Source organism: Phyllosticta citribraziliensis, assembly GCF_038025025.1.
Source record: "Phyllosticta citribraziliensis strain CPC 17464 chromosome Unknown J3D65scaffold_7, whole genome shotgun sequence".
Classification (NCBI taxonomy): domain Eukaryota; kingdom Fungi; phylum Ascomycota; class Dothideomycetes; order Botryosphaeriales; family Phyllostictaceae; genus Phyllosticta; species Phyllosticta citribraziliensis.
Genome location: NW_027117344.1, coordinates 831,889 through 845,274, shown reverse-complemented (window position 1 = coordinate 845,274; position 13,386 = coordinate 831,889). Strand labels below are relative to the sequence as shown.

General features: G+C 56.6%; 6 protein-coding genes across 6 annotated transcripts; 2 read left to right on the top strand and 4 right to left on the bottom strand.

Moving 5' to 3' along the window:
• Window positions 1-61: 61 nt before the first annotated feature.
• Window positions 62-960, bottom strand: J3D65DRAFT_627110 (uncharacterized protein). Its single transcript, XM_066800507.1, has one exon. It carries the CDS (start codon window positions 820-822, stop codon window positions 304-306), a length of 519 nt encoding a protein of 172 aa, XP_066654434.1. The 5' UTR covers window positions 823-960; the 3' UTR covers window positions 62-303.
• A 1,165-nt stretch (window positions 961-2,125) lies between these two features.
• J3D65DRAFT_627106 (heterokaryon incompatibility protein Het-C-domain-containing protein) lies at window positions 2,126-5,305 on the top strand. Its single transcript, XM_066800506.1, has 6 exons — window positions 2,126-2,446; window positions 2,497-2,563; window positions 2,612-2,696; window positions 2,753-2,787; window positions 2,842-2,932; window positions 2,981-5,305. The coding sequence occupies exons 1-6, from the start codon at window positions 2,232-2,234 to the stop codon at window positions 4,942-4,944; spliced, it is 2,457 nt and encodes an 818-aa protein (XP_066654433.1). The 5' UTR covers window positions 2,126-2,231; the 3' UTR covers window positions 4,945-5,305.
• A 12-nt stretch (window positions 5,306-5,317) lies between these two features.
• On the bottom strand, window positions 5,318-8,278 carry J3D65DRAFT_399352 (myosin-binding striated muscle assembly central-domain-containing protein). Its single transcript, XM_066795910.1, has one exon. The coding sequence runs from the start codon at window positions 8,154-8,156 to the stop codon at window positions 5,691-5,693; it is 2,466 nt and encodes an 821-aa protein (XP_066654432.1). The 5' UTR covers window positions 8,157-8,278; the 3' UTR covers window positions 5,318-5,690.
• Window positions 8,279-8,358: 80 nt separating this feature from the next.
• On the top strand, window positions 8,359-9,393 carry J3D65DRAFT_627104 (2',3'-cyclic-nucleotide 3'-phosphodiesterase). Its single transcript, XM_066800505.1, has 3 exons — window positions 8,359-8,484; window positions 8,573-9,035; window positions 9,086-9,393. Exons 1-3 carry the CDS (start codon window positions 8,478-8,480, stop codon window positions 9,261-9,263), a joined length of 648 nt encoding a protein of 215 aa, XP_066654431.1. The 5' UTR covers window positions 8,359-8,477; the 3' UTR covers window positions 9,264-9,393.
• J3D65DRAFT_627101 (pumilio domain-containing protein) lies at window positions 9,261-11,984 on the bottom strand. The gene is made up of 3 exons (XM_066800504.1): window positions 11,252-11,984; window positions 10,837-11,194; window positions 9,261-10,785 (listed from the first exon to the last, which is right to left on the bottom strand). Exons 1-3 carry the CDS (start codon window positions 11,586-11,588, stop codon window positions 9,387-9,389), a joined length of 2,094 nt encoding a protein of 697 aa, XP_066654430.1. The 5' UTR covers window positions 11,589-11,984; the 3' UTR covers window positions 9,261-9,386.
• A 1-nt stretch (window position 11,985) lies between these two features.
• Window positions 11,986-13,113, bottom strand: J3D65DRAFT_697958 (uncharacterized protein; the record flags this gene model as incomplete). Its single annotated transcript, XM_066804052.1, has 4 exons — window positions 11,986-12,619; window positions 12,674-12,811; window positions 12,870-12,898; window positions 12,957-13,113. The coding sequence occupies 4 exons, from the start codon at window positions 13,111-13,113 to the stop codon at window positions 12,254-12,256; spliced, it is 690 nt and encodes a 229-aa protein (XP_066654429.1). The 3' UTR covers window positions 11,986-12,253.
• Between the last annotated feature and the right edge of the window lie 273 nt (window positions 13,114-13,386).

The window sequence follows — 13,386 nt, the reverse complement described above, 5'->3', positions numbered from 1 at the left end:
TGTCTTCCTCACTTGAATGCTCCCTATGCTCCGTGGCACATTGACTCGACCGAAGTACAGAAACCGATTGCCATGTCTGACGGAAAACGCCTCAGCGCTGGACTGACAGCGCCATCTGCATCCCCCTTCGAAACAAAATGGAACACGCGCACGCCAGACGGCAAGGCGTTTGACAGTACTGACGTCTACAATGGCAGCAGCGAAACAACCCCGTCAATCAGGAGTACCAGTCCGAACAAACTCACTGAGACAGCCGCAGAGACAGCCGTTCACGGCGTCCCGCAGCTCGTCCTCGACGTCGGCTCAGAGCAAACACAAAACCGCGCGTCTTCCGCATCGCCTGTTCCCAGCATCACAGTCAGCGGGCCTGCCAGCCCCGAAGAAGAAGAGGTGCCCCGACCCCCCATGTTTCGGATCCCAAGCGTCAGAGCCAACAGCAGCGGTGGGCTGCACCCGCGTCGATCGCGCTCGATGTCGGCGGGCGCTCAGGTCGGCGGGGGCCCGTCGATGGACATGAAGGCCATGGAGGCGTCGTGCGAAGTGCCAGAGCACAGGAAGGCGGTGAATACGATCCGCGACTTGAAGAGCGAGATCGAGGAGCTGAAGGAGCGGGTGGAGCAGGGGGAGAAGAGGGAGGATGATTTTGTGACGTTGGTTGATGAGCAGCGGGAGCTGCAGAGGCGAGTTGAGGAGAGTCAGGCGGAGGTGCAAGAGCTGCGGACGAAAAGCGACAAGTTTAAGAGGGAGAGAGATGGCTATCTGCGTGCTAAGAACCGCTTGAGCAGAGAGCTGCAGGAGAGGAATAAGACCAAGCCGTGTCATGTTGCGGAGCACGAAGGGCTGAGTCGCCGTGTCAAGGAGATGGAGGCGGATCGAGAAAAGGTGAAGAATTCGAGAGAGTGCAGCATGCCGCTCCACCACCAGTTCCTTGCTGAATACGCCGAAAAGGTCAAAGAGCAGGACAGGGAAATACAGGTGTGGCGGCTCAGGACTGCCCGACTGCAGGCCATGGAGGTCTGCAACTTGCCGTTGCACAAGATCATCCTCAAAGAGTACCATGATCAAGTCAACATCATGGACAAGGAGATACAGGCCAAGGACAAAGTTATAGAGAAGCAACAGAGGATGATCGCCACTGCAACCTCTGTGCAACAGGAAAGTGGCGATTCCCGGGACCATTCGGCTCAACTCTCACAAATCAAGGCCATGGGCGACCATCTCGAAGGTCAAAGGGCAAAGTTGGGGCAAGATTTACAGTCCGTAATAGACGAGATGAAAAGACAAGAAAAAGATATGGACGGGTGGATCGCGAACATTGCCCAGCGGGATGTTTATACAAGAGAAATCACGGACGAGGATTTGGAGAGGCTGCACAAGATATACCTGGATCGATCAAACGGCTTCCGCGCGCTTAAGAACACGATGGCTTCGACCTCACCAGAGGAGCCTAGGAAGCAGGAGAGGGGTGACCAAGACGACAAAACAAGGAGGCTCGAGAAATGGGTCAAGAAGAAGGAAGACGTCGTATCAAAAGCAGTTGAGATCGTGGAGAGGCTGCAGAAGGAATTGAACGAGCGTGATGTGGAAATGATTGCATTGAGAAAAGGAGCCAAGATATCGATTGATCAGTCCAAGATGGATCCGGATCATTTCGATCTCAAATGGGAGCTTGATCATGACAAGTACCGCGCGCTGATCAAGTTTGGGGTCCAGTTGAAGCTTGCGGACCAGCAAGAGGCGCTGCAGAAGTTGCAAGAGGTCGAGATGCCGAATGCGAGGGCAGACTTGAAGGCTTTCAAAAAAGCAAACGCGGAGAAGAGGCGGGAGGTTGAGGACAGGATGATGCGCCTGACTGGAGAGGCACCCAAGGAACGTGGGAGGCTGAGATGAGAGACGAGTAATGTTCTTTGGGAAATGGATAATGGAATGGAAGCGCGGTGGCTATGTACAGTATGTGTTGGGTTGGTTGCAGGGAGCACCGCCCAAGAAACATCACCTCAGCCCTCCCTTTTACCGAGCCACAGGATGACGTTGTAGGGGAGGTCCGTGCGCATTCTCACCTGCCAGGCGTGCCTACCTACGGCCTTCAGCTTGCCGCCTGCCTTCGGTTCCATCACCAACCTAACACGCCATACCAACATCCTCTTAAAAAGCCCCATCCGTCGTGAGCCGATCGTCCAGGACAGCTCCACACCCTCCAGTTTCCCACTTCTCAAGGCAGGCCAACCACCATGCGGCGCCTCCACTTCAGCCTCTTTGTTGTCTTCATCGTCCTCTTCTGTCTGGCCCGCCCCTCGCTGCAGTTCGGCGCTGGCAACATTGCGAGCATCTCCACCATCGAGGGAGTCAACTGGCGCCATGGCGACATCGAAGACATGCTCAAAAAGGTCGCGTGCCTCAAGGGCCACAAATGGTCCTCCATGATGATCAAGCGCGTCTACTTTGGGTGAGGCTTGTGCAACCGTCTTTCCACGAGCCCGCATCTAACGAGTCCAGAAACTTTTTGAGAGACTATTCGCAAGCCGTCGATGTGGGCACTTTGAAGGGCGTGCAGGCCGATACGGTACGTTTCCCGCTTGACTTGCTCCATCAACGCACTGACCAGCCTCAGATTCGCATACTCGTGTGGATCTTGGCCTTCATGTCCTTTGGATATGCGACCAAGGAATTTGAAGTTACTCATGAACGTCTCGGCGGTACGCTCCGCCCCGCCCGCAGTACTCATATCGACTCTGAGCTGACATTTGAACAGTCTACCGCCCTGAGGAGCACATTGACAACCCAAAGGTAATTATCTTGTATATTCGAATCTTCCGTGACACCGACTGACTTTATTTCCAGGACTATGCGGACAATGAGGATGCCCGCAGGTACGACTCTCGTCTCCGCGGCCCCGTCTCGAAAGAAGAGTTGGCGGTCGACCCCAATACTGGTATAGCCCCCACGCACGTGCTTGCATTAGTATGCTGAAATTCCTCAGGAATGAAGAACTACATCGCCAATGAGCATGGACCATGGGCCACAAGTGTAGGCTACGTCAAACATAGCTTTGCCCGTGCGATTCACTACGGCCGCATGTACACTCATGGCACTGGCGGCTCCAAGGGTCGCGAAGAAGACCTCTGCGAAGCTCTACGTTGTCTGGGCCAGGGTCTTCACACCCTCGAGGACTTTGGAGCTCACACCAACTACACAGAGCTTGCGTTGCGAGAGCTTGGCTTTCACAACGTCTTCCCCCACACCGGTACAGCCACCCAAATGAATGTCCATGGCAAGCACATTTTCCCTCTTGTCACTGGCACATTCGGTGCTGTTGATTTCCTTCACTCCGTTCTTGGTGAGGCAACGGACCACTTTACCCAATCTGAAGTCGAAGTGCCGTCAGAAATGGATGAAATGGCGCAAAAACTGAGCAATTCGGGCGGTGCGACCGGCAAGCGATCAGGCAGTGGCTCGGGTGCTGATGCCGACGGCCTTGTGAGTTTGCTTTCAAAAATTCCCGGCACCTCGTCGCTTTGCCAGGAGGCGATGTCTTTGAAGGCTGCTTCAGATGCTCAAGCAGCTCAGAATGCGTCCCGTGGATTTGGTCAGGACGACTACAGCGGATCCCGCGCTCAAGCTCCCCAGTTTGCCGCGCCGCCTGGTTCGGTCGGCGGCCCCCCTGGCCCTGGAGTCCCGGGCATGAATCCCAACTTTGATCCTCAGAGCGTTGTGCCCAAGATCTATCCCATTCTGGAGTTCAGGGACAAGGTTGTTCGTTCCATTAGCAACGTTATTTCCAAGATCCCCGGTCTTGAGAGTCTGGTCGAGAAAATCAGCGAGAGAATCACGCAATTTGTCTTTGCTCTGCTGGCTCCGTTTGTTCTGCCCATTATCAATGCTGTTTCCAAGCAGATGAAGCAGGGTTCCTCGGTCGTCATCGACGCCAGTGGCAAGCATCAGTACGAGCCATGGACTGATCCCTACTGCACGGATCCCACCCACTCGCTCCTTTCCAAGGACCATTTTGCCAATATCCTCAACCAGCCAGCGGGTCAGCTCGCCTGTGCCATCCTCGAGTACGTCGCCCCGCGCGTCATCTATGCCATGGACCATCCCAACACCAACATCGACGAGGTTTTGAATGACGTCGTCCGCGTCTTCCACCATCCAGCGCTCCGCGACAACCACTGCGAAATTCATCGCAAGATGTTTTCCGTGGTTGAGAACTGGGCGCACTCTCGTCCCGACCGCGGCCAAAACCTTAACACCCTCCTCAGCTCCGAGAGCGTCCGTGCTGGTAAGAACAACATTGGTGGACAAGGTCACTCCCATGGCGGTCAAAAGCCACCCCAACAGTCTTCTAGTGGAGGCGGGTTTGGCGGTGCTTTGGGTGGATTGGCAAACTTTGGCGGCAGCTCCTCTGGGAACAGTGGTGGCGGCAGTGGTGGCATCGGCGGTCTTTTGGGCAACATCAACAAGCTGTCTGGCGGCAAGAATCCGCTCAGCAGCATACTCGGTGGTGGAAGCGGCGGCTTTGGGAAACGCGAAGCCGACAATTCGTCTCCGCCTCAGCAGCAACACGGCGGCCAACCGTACCAGCAACACACGCCGACTTACGAGCAGGGCCCGCCTTCCTACCACTCAACCCCACCCCCTCATCACCAGCAATACGCTTACCAGCAAGATGCCCCGCTCCCGCCGGGCCCGCCCCAGAACAACCCGCAAGACCCCTACGCTTTCCCCACGCACTACCAACAGGGCTACAACGATCAGGGTCCCTCCCCCGGCCCGTACGGCCACCAGCCGCCGCCTCCTCCGCAGGGAGGCTATCCAGGCTATGGCGGCGATCAAGGAGGCGCGGGACAGTGGGGCCAGGGAGGCGCGTACGGTGGCGGTGGTGGGTATGGCGGACAGCAGCCGCCACAGCCGCCACCAGGTGGCCACTGGGGTGGACAATACTAGCCGCTGGTTCAACTTCTCGGATTGTATGGGCGGTAGGTTTTCCTGGGTCTCTTAGGTGCTGGCGCGAAGGCGGCCGTAGAGCACAAGCCGGTCGGTGGGCGGACGGAAGATACCCAGAACTCGGAAATGGGCTGGATGGTTGGGGGGAGGTGGGTGGAGTCAGAGAATCAGTTGAGAGCTTTTCTCTGGGAAGAGTGGTATGGGAAGAATTCCAAGCCTGGCTCAAGTAGCAAAGAAGTCTTTGACTGACAGAATGAGTTCATGCCAAGTCACTAATTTTCTGTTATGTCCACCTCTATACACAATACGACAGCAGTAGCGAGTAGCGACAGTAGCAACAACAGTATCTATAGCTTTGGTCGTGCTTTTTCATGTTCATCTTGCTCTTGTTGTATACCGCCAACTCATGCACGCAAGAATGAAAAAGGGGGCAGCCGTGGACCACCTGGAGCACAAGAGGGACAGGAAATGGCCATAATCATAATCACGCTCTCCCTTTTTAGTCGTCTTTTTGTCGTCTGAGAAGGGAAAATGGGGAGTAAAAGGACGACGGTGAACTGCCAGCGCAGCACGCACCACCGACACCAGAGCGAAGACGCACGTAACAAGGTAGGAAGGAAGGATGGTAGTTATGCATGCAAAACCCCCCCCTTCTGTCGTCCGTCCATCGACTTGCTCGTTCATCCACCAACAACCGCACAACGACAACGACGACACCCGCATTACCCCCTTCTCTCGCGATCCTCCTACAAAAGCGCCTTCAGCGCAACAACGCCCTCCTGCAGAATCGCCGGGTTCTTCGTCTCCTTGAGCACCTCCTTCAAGACAGCCGGCCCATTCGCAGCCTTGACCTTCTCGCGACCCCTGCCGCCGACGGGGCCGGGCGCCGTGACGAGGTTCTTGAGGCAGACGACGCCGCGGTGGCGGAGGTCGTCGGCGGGGTCCTCGACGAGGCCCAAGACGATGTCGACGCCGCGGTCGCGCTGCAGCACGGCGTCGGCCGCCGCGTCCCACTCGGTCAGCATGGCGAGCGCGCCGCCGGCCGCGCGCCGCGTCGCCGCGTCCTCGGCGTCGGCCAGCGCCAGCAGGATGTGCAGCCGGTTGCGCGCGGCGGGCGTGCCGTCGGCGAACTTGATGGCGCCGTGCGGCGACAGCTGGAGGTTGCAGACTAGCTCGACCGACGCCCGCTGCACCATCGGGTTGTTGGCCAGCAGCAGGTCTTCGATGCGCGTCCACGCCAGCTTGATGATGGCTTCGCGCGCGTCGTCTTCGGCGGACGCCAGGTTGGTGAGGGCGAGAAGGGATTCGAAGACTGGGAGCAGGTCGCGCTGCTCTTGGTCGGGGTCGTCGTCGAGGAGGTGCACGAGCGGCCGCACGGCTGTCGTGATTGGGAGTGTTGAGTTTGAGAAGATGTGGTGTGGGTTGACGGAGATGAGAATGCGCGCGAGGATGTGGGCGGCGGTCCACGAGGCAGATTTGCCATATGAGGCTTGCGTGTGCGTCGTGTGTTGCTGGACGGTTTCATTGACTTGGAGGAGCGCTTTGATGACACCCTGCTGGGCCATGGTGCCCCTATGCTTCTGCTCCTTGGATAGTGAAAGAAGGATCCCCAAGATCTGGGAGAGGACGTTTGGCGATGCCTTTTTGCATTCATGTACCAAAAAGGGAACGACGTTTGCCTGCAGTACCTTGGCACACCGAGCTGTGACATGAGCGTCGTCGTCAAGAGGGTCCTCGGGTGCTGGCCTCTTCGAGTTTGCATAGGCCTTGAGCTGCGAGATTCTCTTTTGCTCCTCGGTCCGCACTGGACGGTATGCTGTCAGGTTGCTCAAGATGGTCAAGCCGCCGAAAATCAGTGGCTTCGCTGCCCCATCAGCACTCATCACCTTGACCAACTCCCGCAAGAACACCTTGTCTTTGGCCAGTTCTTCCTTGACCCGGGGCTTCAGAGACGAGTACGCCAGGCCCTCGACCGACTCTTGCTTGACGACTTCGTCAGACGAGAGCACGACATTCTTAAACCTTGCTACAAGTTCGTCCTGGGTGTGGTCATCAGAGTCAGACACCATCGCACTATCTTCTCCAGCGGGCGCCTCATGAATTTTGACGAGAATGAGAGCCGCCTTGTTCGCTTTGGCCTTGTCCAGACTAGTCTTTGCCACATCCTCGAGCCAAAATTTGACATGCTTCGCAATGGCCTCTCTGCAGGTTTTCTCAATGCACGCCGCGCTGAGCAGCTCAAGCGCAGCCTGCTCCAGGCGCTGGCTCCTCCGGGACATGACGAGCTCTGGCAGCCCTTCTAGAAAGCCCTGGGTCAAGAACATAGCGGCGCTCTGTTGCGGGGCGATGGGGAAAATGGCAGCGGCGGCAGAAAAGGCCAATACGAGGCCGTCGGTCGTGGGATACTGCACCTTGTGTGCGACGTAGCGCGAGATCAATTTCTGAGAGTTTTCGGGCGACAGCTCCAGGAGCTTCGCGGTTGCCAGCGTTGCTTGGCTGCGAAGGGCAGGAGGCGCCCGAATGTCCATGGACGACAAAATGACATCGAAGCCGTCGGCGTCAATGATGCCATTGAGGTGATTTGCCTCTGCCACGAGGGCCCTCGAAATCGACTTCATGGCGCGCTCCGGATGGGCCAGGCCAGCCTCCATCATCTGCGCCAAGGAGAGCATGAAGATGTCTCTCAAGGCGGTGATGCGCTCGTCCTCGGAGGACCAGGCAGAAGGGTCGAGGAGGACGACAAAGAGGCCCTCGGTGCTGTCATCGCCGCGGTCAAAGAAGCGCTCGAAAATGTTGTGAGGTTTTTCTTTGAAATGGGCGGCCAGGTACTTTCGGGCGTGCAAATGGCCCTTGAGCAGGCGGCCAGTGATTCTGTCGGCGATGGCGTCCTCGCCGGTGAAATCCATGAGGATCTGAGTCGCTTCCTCTGCGACATCCCGGCTAAGCTGGTTGTGCTCGACGTAGGCGACGGCGTCCCAGCCATGCTTTTCGTTCTTGGAATTCAAATAGCTCTTGACCAAACGCACAAAGGGCCCGCGGGACTCTTGCTCTTGCAGCGTCTGCCACGTATCCCTGATCAGCGCGTTTTCGGGCTGGATGGCGGACGCTTCTCGGAGCAGCTCGGCGGCATGGGCGTAGTCAGCGCCCTCAATGTCGGCGTGGGCCTGGCTAACGAGCTGTGTGATTCTGCTTTGGTCGTGGTCTTCGGCCATGGTGGGATGGAAGGGGCATTGCTAGCTGAGTACGAACGGCCGGCGGGATTGTGGGGGGGGACCAACCTCAGGCCGTCCGTGTGAGGTGGGGATGGAGTTGAGAGAGAGATCGCAAAACAATCGGGGAAGGCGCGTGCACGTGGTGGAACCCGACCTGAACCCCCGCCACTGCCTGTGCCTGCTTTTACGCGCCACCAGTGAACATACGTCAGTCCACAATGCCCATTTGAATAAATCGCTATTCCATCTTGTTGACATCGAGATCCAACCTCCCAATTCACAAGCCCATTTTCTCGTCCGTCCATCGCGCGTTTCCCCGCCATGACAGGTACCGTTCCAACAAATTCCTCCACAAACAACACCACCTCCACCTCGCGCACCTCGGCCTGTTCGCCAGATTGACCCCTTCTGGCCAGGCTGCTCGCTATGGCTCGTTCCGCCCCAGGACTCTCCCCTCTACGACAAGCTGTCGACTCTCATCTCCGACACGCTGCCAGCCCAGTTCCCAGAAGATGCCTCCGCGACGCCTGAACGGCTGGTGACCGCCGGGTTCGTTCCACACGTGACCTTGACGTCAGATGTCCCCATCGACCTCTTCACGCGGGCAGGCGAGGACGACGAGGCGCGTCGCAAAGCCGATGCGCAGGCTTGGTTAGACAGCGTCAGGGTCTCGTTGCCGCGGAGCAGCGATGTCGACGTGCGCTTCCGAGCCCTCGACGTTGGCGACAAGTTTGTCCAGAAGCTCACGCTGCGCGTCGAGAAAGAGGGCGTCAAGGACTTGGCTCTGTGGTCGAGGATATTGGCCGTCGAAAATGGTCTCAACACGCCTGCGCAGCAATGGGCTGATGACGTATATCGACCCCATTGCAGTTTGATCTAGTAGGTGCTGCCTCACCCATCCAAGTGCTTCTTTGCTGACTGTGAAGCAGCGGAAGCGTAGATATTTCCGAAGAGAAAAAGACACAGCTGCAGCAGCTGATACAAGCTGCCGGTGTCAGCATTGACGGGTCCGGAGATCTTGGTGGCTGGAAGGGAGGAACCGTCTGGCTCGTGCCGACGAACAAGCCAATCCCCGAATGGACGCCATGGGCCGAAGTTCGCATATAAACAGAAAAGCGTCATGAATTGATATCTTTTTGCGCGTATGGATGCGAACTCTTAAAACGCCAATGCCATCTCTCTTCCTTTTGTGGACCAAAAAAACCCCCCCTTTCTGTAGCGTTAAACTAATCACGAGAGCTTCTCAAGCAATATCCTGGACCCAGGGTTGCCCTTTGGCGCCGGCTTCTCCGACTTCTTCTTCTCTCCCTTGTCCTTCGGCTTCTGCGACTCGCTCCCTTCAGCAGCCTTCTCAAGCTTGGCCTTCTCCTTCTTCAGCGCCTTCAGCACCTTGTCCTTGCTCTCAAACCCATCCGCTTCCACCATGGCGACCACGGTAAATGAGCTAGGCCCAGTGGCCCACTCGACAAGGCGGTCCTTGATGTGCGCGTAGAGGGCGTTATGGAAGTTGAGCGGCGGGTCCACAGGCTTCAATTGCTTGGTTTGCGGGTCAAAGTGGCCGCCGGTGGCCAGAATTTTGAGCATACGACCAGCGTGCGATGACTGGGACAGGTGGCCTTCAGAGCCGGTATCGCCTGCAGCAAGGGCCGCGACGGCGTTGACGGCCTCGGTCTTGTCGCCTTCAGCGGAGAGCAAAGTCTCCTGGATGAACTGGCAACCAAAGGACGATTGAGCAAGGACTGAAGGGTCGGCGGCAATGACGTTGAGGAGAGTGGGCGAGTATGTCCGGACAATCTCCTTGCGCCTGACTTCTGGGTCCTTCTTCGAGGTTTCCTTGCGAATTTCGTGAATCTCGTCCAAAAGAGCTCGGTCCTCGACAGTCGGGAACAGCCACTTTGCCGCGCCTGACAGGGGGTAGAGGAGCACAATCCGACCGCCCTTGTCCAGAGCAAGATTGAGAAGCTTTTCTTGTTGCACCTCCATGCTTGACGTCGTGTTGAGAAGTTCTGGGTAAATGAGCTTCGAGGTCAGGACGGTGTCGTCGACCACGTCCAACGCGGCCAGGAGAACCTGATGTGCCCATTGGTCATATGCCATAATTTCAATGTTGTTCTTGTAAGCCTTGAGGATGTTCTTGCGGTCCTTTGCTGTGCCATAAGCCAGAGCGAGGGCCACAACCCGAGCGCCATTCTTCGTAAAGGCCAAGTTCTTCAACAAGTCGCCCTCATCATCGCCCTTGATCAGCTCGAGAAATTCCGTGGCCTCCTCGGTCCCAGGCTTGGTGTTGAGAAAGTACTGGAGCATGGCATCATGGAGCATCGTGAATCCAGTCATCTTCTTCTGGATGAGCTGGTTGATCAGACCGCGCAGGTGGTTCATGATGGGCTTGCGCTTTTCGGGTGTCTTTTCAAGAATGCTCGCCAGCGTTGTGTCGTCTGCCTCGCCCTTCTTGCTTTTGAACAAAGCGAATTCGGGACCGTACCACTCCTGGAGCATTATGGCCTTTTGTTTCTTCGTCGCCATACCACGGTAAATGTCGTCCAGAATCCAGGATGCCTCGGGGTTGTTGATCATGCGCTTGATGGATCCATAAAACTCCGAAATGACCATTTCTCTGGTTTCTTCGTCTCTATATCAACGTGTCAGTAAATATTCCAAAAGAGGGTAGAGAGTTACGCACCCGCCAACAAGGATCTTTCCAACCAAGAATTTGGCATATCTGCTCTCAGCCAGACTCTTGTATGTCCCCTTGAGCTCGGTTCCAATCATCTTGCGCTGGTCCGGCGTGCCGTATTTCAGAGCGGTCTGGATGACGCGAGTGGAGTCGTGCTTGAAGACAAAGTCCTGGACTCTGCCGGTGATGATTCCAAAGAGCTCGGTGAGAAGCTCCTGCCGCTCCGCCTTGGGAACGGCAGACTTTATCCTCAGACGCTCCCAAATCTTCTTGGACCTGTGAATGTCGTCGCCGTTGGGTTTGGCCAATTTCCGTTCCTTCGCAAGTTGCTTCTGCTTTTGGTGGGCTTCGCGGGAGTTGGTACCTGGTGTAGTTATTAGACCAAGCTGTGAGAATCCGCAAAGGAAAGTCGCAGGCTTACCTCCAGCGCCCTTGTCACCGCCATCAGCTGGCTTTTTTGACTCCGTCTTTTTTCCCTCGCCAATCTTGACGCCACCATCCTCATTGTCGCTGTCCATGGAGACATCGCTATCGCTCGCATCTCCTGCCGCGCCATCTTGTGCCGAGGTGCCGTAAAAACCAGTGTCGCTTTCGGTCGTGTCCGATTCGATCATTTCTTCGGAACTCGGCTGCTTCTTCTTCGCAGGCTTGGCTGGCTTTGCGCTCTTCGCAGCGACGGCAGCAGTAGGGCGCACCCTCTTCTTCTTGTCGCCGACATCCTTGGTGGGTTCCGATTGCTTGCGCTTGACTCCGGCCATTTTTTGCTGTCGCGGGCGGATGGAGTTTGCGCAGTGCACAAAAGTTCCAATTTTTTGGAAACATGGAGTGCTCGGACCAAGGGACCTTAGGCGGTGGCAGAACGCTGACTCGTGTACCGGCCGTTAGCGCCCGCGATGACGCATGACAAGCCGGAACCGCGACATGGGTGCATCCAAGATTGAGGGCGACGGATGCTCTCCATCCGGCCATGTCAATCAGCTGAGCGTTTGTCGTTCTTGGGCAGCATTCGGCAGATCCAAATGGGTTTTTCAGAGCGCCATGGCTCTCGGCTTTCCGTCTGCACGCGCACGACGGGAACGAGGCCCTGCGTCTGGATCATCTGTGTAGCACCTTGACAGATGAACCACGAAAACGCAATTTTGGACTGTTTAGCATGTTGTTGCCTGCCTTAGAGCCTAAGCGTAACGGCGAATAGATATTAGAATGTGAAGTCTGTGGAACCTTGACCAAGCCCTTTGTAATCATGACGATGCGAATGTCGACTCCCTCTTGCCTACTGAGCGTGCCGTGCCCGAGGACTTGTGCCAAAAACGCCAACAGGTAACCAAAGTCCGTCCCATCATGCTGCCTGTACGGTGCCTGCCGCTATCAATGGCGTTCAAATATTGCGTCCCTCCAAACTCCAATCCCGCTCCAAGATGTCTTAGTTTGATTCCTCTGGAATTCCTCCATTTGGATTTTCCGCAGGCCTTGGTAGAGGGCCCAGCTCGGCGCCGTGACCACTCTGCCCTCTCTTCCGGCCTGGGACAGGAATGTGGAACGAAGAAGACCTGCTGGTGGAAACGAGGCTCTCGGATGAGTCGCCGAATCTGGCGAAGAAGCCTTTCTTTTTTGGCTTCGGCTCGTCGCTGAGTCCCACATCTTCAAATCCCTCGTCGGCAGTCGACAGCGGTCGCTCGAAGCGACGTTCGCTCAATGAAGACCGCGGCAGGCGTGCGGCCCTCGAGTCAAGGCTTTGACGGGGCCGAATGTCCAAGTTGTCGACAACCGGAGACCGGGCGGAAATATCCTAGACAGTATGAGTACAATGCGTTGTTGCGCAGCGGAGCTCTTTTTGGCGTACAAAGGATCGTCGGTACGAGTCGAATGACTCTCGCGAGATGCTAAAAGGCTCGTTTTCAGTCAGAGCCTTGCGCGGGTTCAAGGATGACGACGACGATTTGGTGGACCAGAAGCTGGCCTTCTTCTCTTGTGGCGACGGCTGCATATTTGGTGTTAGCGGGCAATCGTGCCGAAGCGCAATAGCACATGTTTCGTACCGGAAGGTAGACTCCGCTGTCATTGATTTCTGCGACATGTTCAGATGTTGCGCCAAAGGTCGAACGTGGTGAGTGAGGATGATATACCGCTAAGCTTGTACTCTGCTGGTTCCTTGATATCAATGGGCTTGACGCCAACGGTCTTTGCGTGCTGGAAACCGGTAGCGGCGCCGTTGGGGCGCTGGTTCTCGTCGGCGACGTCGAGAGGGCCGGGAGTTCTCCTGAATGGGTTTCGGATGGGCATTGTTGTGACGGACAGTCAATGCGAGCGGGGTGAAGATGGATGGAATAGATGGGAACCAGGCTTGCGCAAGGTAATGCAGTGTGTGCAGTAGATAAAGTCTGGCGCACGGAGGACTGGGTGGATAAAGGAAGACAGGAAGCGGACGTTTCGGGGGGCAGTGCTGGCGGCAGCCAGGGCACCTCAGCGCAGTGCAGCGCAGCGCAGGCCGGACTGGCGCAATGAACGAACGGGTGGCAGTGGCAGTGGCCGTGACAGCCAGGGCATTCAGCAGGA